The sequence below is a fragment of the Nanorana parkeri genome, unplaced genomic scaffold, assembly GCF_000935625.1.
Source record: "Nanorana parkeri isolate BGI_ZX_2015 unplaced genomic scaffold, ASM93562v1 scaffold622, whole genome shotgun sequence".
Classification (NCBI taxonomy): Eukaryota; Metazoa; Chordata; class Amphibia; order Anura; family Dicroglossidae; genus Nanorana; species Nanorana parkeri.
Window position 1 is genome coordinate 960,180 of NW_017306890.1, and position 3,815 is coordinate 963,994.

The 3,815-nt window shown below is 46.7% G+C and overlaps 1 protein-coding gene across 1 annotated transcript in view; it reads left to right on the plus strand.

The window, feature by feature from the left end:
- Positions 1-3,524, plus strand: part of SLC17A6 (solute carrier family 17 member 6) — a 28,761-nt gene extending 25,237 nt beyond the window's left edge. The window contains exons 11-12 of the mRNA XM_018563017.1: positions 122-249; positions 2,841-3,524. Coding sequence (XP_018418519.1) covers positions 122-249; positions 2,841-3,176 — 464 coding nt within the window. The 3' untranslated portion in view covers positions 3,177-3,524. The remainder of the gene's footprint in view (positions 1-121; positions 250-2,840) is intronic.
- Positions 3,525-3,815: the final 291 nt, after the last annotated feature.

Here is a 3,815-nt window from a genome sequence, read left to right on the forward strand (position 1 = left end):
GGGGAATCGAGGAATAAAAAGCCTGTGATATAAAATGTGATATCTTCTGATCTGATTGGGTTGGATATATTTTTTGGCGCCTGCTTTATGTTCATGTAAATTCGATGTTCTCTCTCTCTAGGATTCAATGTGAACCATCTTGACATCGCTCCTCGCTACGCCAGCATCCTGATGGGGATCTCCAACGGCGTGGGCACCCTGTCCGGGATGGTTTGCCCCCTGATCGTCGGAGCCATGACTAAGAACAAAGTACGTCCATCTCAGGCTTCTCCCCCCCCCGGGCTCATTACGGGATCCGGCGCTGTCAGGAAGAGCGGCGAGCCTTCTAAAAATAGAACCTCCGACACTCTCTCCGGTCCACATGTGACCGCCGAGTCAGGAGGTTTTAATTAACTGCGAAAGAAACAAGCTGAGCGCCGCAAATACACGGACCGCCAGCCAACATTTATTACCGGCGACATAACTGTCAGCCGGTGAGGAAAATATAGAAACGCCGAACCGATCTGATCTATCGTCTCGTTAAAGGGAAATCGGGTTCAGTTGTCATTGTTTACAAATTCTGAATACACATTTGTATCTATTATCGAGATGTTATCTAAAAGCCAAACATAGAATTTTGTACTCACCATAAAATCCTTCCCGTGGGGACACTAGAGCTTCTTCCCCTTCGGGTTATACTGCCACCTACAGGAGGGTTGAACATGGCAATCAAAAAAAAACTGCAGGTCAGCTCAAGATAACCCCTCCTACTCCCAGCATTCCTCAGTGTTATCCCTAGCAGCATCAAGACACAGAGGGCCGGTTCTCTATCAAAGATTGTCACTGGGTTGGAATGTGTGACCGGTCACGTGGTCACACATTTTAAGGTAATCCCGCCCACTTTTTTGGCAGTGGAATATGTGACCGGCAAAAGGTGATGAATTCCAACGCTTTCTCAGCTGTTCCAGGGCAGATCGGCATCGCAGATGGTATGCGCAGGAGAACCGATCTGCCCTGGAACAGCTGAGAAAGCGTTGGAATTCATCACCTTTTGCCGGTCACATATTCCACCGCCGAAAAAGTGAGCGGGATTATGTTAAAATGTGTGACCACGTCCCCGGTCACAAATTCTCACGCAGTCACAAACTTTGATAGAACACCGGGACTCGTATCCCTCGATGGAATGCAAGAAACGTTTTTTCAAGTGCAAAAATCCTATTTTCTTTTTTGTTCACAGAGAGACACAGGAAGTCCCTCACCTTTGGGACATCCGAAAAGTATATCTGTAAAAAATAAATCAAAGCAACTGGACTTGGTGTATTTGTCTTGAAGATGTTTGGCTGGTCATCCGACCAGCTTTCTCAGTTCTGAATTGAAGAAGATAGTCGGATGACCAACCAATCGTCTTCAAGAACTATACAGCAAGTCCAGTTGCTCTGATATAGTTCTTACAGTAACACTATGACCTGAATGAATGAGAACCTTCACAGACATCCAAAGAGGTGAATGAGAATCTTCAAAGACGTCCAACTGACAACGGGGGGGTGGGTTACACAACAAACAATAATAAAAAATTAGACTTTTCCCAGGAGAGCTGAAGAAACGACGCCCATCCCCCTAGGACACTAGAAAAAAAGCCGAGGCATGCTGGTAGTGGGAGGGGTCCTCCTGGAGTGGCCTAACAGTCTTTTGATTGCTAGTGTCCAATTGGCAGTTAAAGGAGAACTACGGGGTCAGTGTTTTTCCCCATAGTTCTCCTCAGGGTAACGGGAGGACACAAACTAGCGTCCTCCAGTCACCCTAGGCTCAGTATATAGGGAGCTGTAGCTTGCTGTATACTGAGACGCCGCAGCTGAAGCGGATCCCGACAATCGTGCCGGGATCCGCCCAGCTGCGTGAGTGACAGCTGGCTCTGCCCATCTAGAGGCAGAGCCAGCTGTACCTGCCCCCTCCCCCGTCCGTTCCGCCAGTCAGCGCTGGCGGATCGGACAGGGGAGGGGGGAATCCAGCCACTCCCCTGTCACGGCAGAGAGCCGTGACAGGATCGAGAGGTGAGCGAACGCCGGTATGTGTTCCCTCACCTCGCAATCTACTGAGCCGACCTGTGACACTGGGAAAGGAGGAGACATCATCTACCAGGGACATCTGTCTGAGACGGGAATTCTCCACCAGGACAACTTGAGAGGTCAATCTCCATCTGGGGTTTTAGAGTGACATTAAACCCTCAGATTTTGTAACATAAAACAATACTGTAATGTGCTCCTTACTGTAATCCATGGTTGTTTCCCTTCTCTTTGCTCCTCTTCCTTTTAAATCCTTCTCTCTTCTCATGCTGGGGGAGAACTTCTGTTTTGCAGCAGACTGCCTTGTCTCTGGAATGGATACACGGTGTCTGTGTGAAGGTTCATAACCTGAGCCAGCACTACAGGAAGCACTCAGCTGCAAAGGGAAGTTCTCCCTCAGCATGAGAAGACATGAGGATTTAAAAGGAAGAGCAGCAAAGAGAGGGGAAACAACCATGGATTACAGTAAGGCGCACATTACAGTATTGGTTTATGTTAAAAAAATCTGAGGGTTTCATGTCACTTTAACTCCTCTCTGCTCCATCTTAAACTAAATACAAATCCACACACATTAATCACATGATAACACTGATATGATGAACCCGTGACTTTGTTACAAAACAGAGCCATGTGATGTTCTCTACATTTTCCATAAGCAATATGGTGAAATTTGAGGCTAATTGATCATTTTGTGGCCAAATCAGTTTCGGCGGATCACTCCACTCATCCCTCGCCCTAATGAATTTATCGATCTGCTGCTTTATTAACCTTTATTATTTTTTTTCCGATCTTTTGTAGACACGTGAGGAATGGCAATATGTCTTCCTCATCGCAGCCATGGTCCATTACGGCGGCGTCATCTTCTACGGCCTCTTCGCCTCCGGAGACAAGCAACCCTGGGCGGACCCCGAGCAGACCAGCGACGAGAAGTGCGGCTTCATCCACGAGGATGAGCTGGCCGAGGAGAGCGGGGACACTAGTCAAAATTATATCAATTACGGCGCCGCCAAAACCTACGGCGCCACCACGCAGGCGAACAGCGGCTGGCCCAATGGCTGGGAAAAGAGAGAAGAGTTTGTACAAGAAGAAGGACAAGCTTCATACCAATATAAAGAAGACGGAGACTACTCCTAACTCAAGTTGTAGCTAGTTATTTAATTTTTTTTTTCATAGTGTCTGTGGTCAAATTCATCGTCGTGTTTGCACACAAGTGGTGGATCATTGAAAACACATGTCATACATGAAGATCAGATCCAGCTTTTATTACAAGCAACAGCCTCGAGTGGACAGAACAACACATCGGCTTTGGCACCGCCATCCATGGAACCATCTCTGGAGTCCATTACCAAAAAAGAAAAACGTTGCCGCCATCGATGCGGTATCTTAGATGGTCAAAGCACACTTAGGTATAGCACAGCGGATAACTATCGCTCCAACATAGACAAACCAGACACAAAGAAACCTTCAAACGGCTACACATCCGAAACATGGTTGCCAAATCTTCGCTGTGTCGCTCAAGCCTTTTTAAAATAAAATAATTATTGCATAGTTATCTATAAAAGACCGATGTGGTCGACCGAGAATGACTGTCCGTAGGAAATGGCGTTTTAACCAGCAAAAATGAAACCTATTGGCCAAAACCTGTTTTTTATTTAGTCCTCGGAAGTGTAACAAGAGAAGATACAAATATTTAGCTCATAGAGTTCAAAGGGAACCTGTTGACCAGCTATGAATTGACCAACATTCATTTCTGGAGCTCTTGTATGTGGAGGA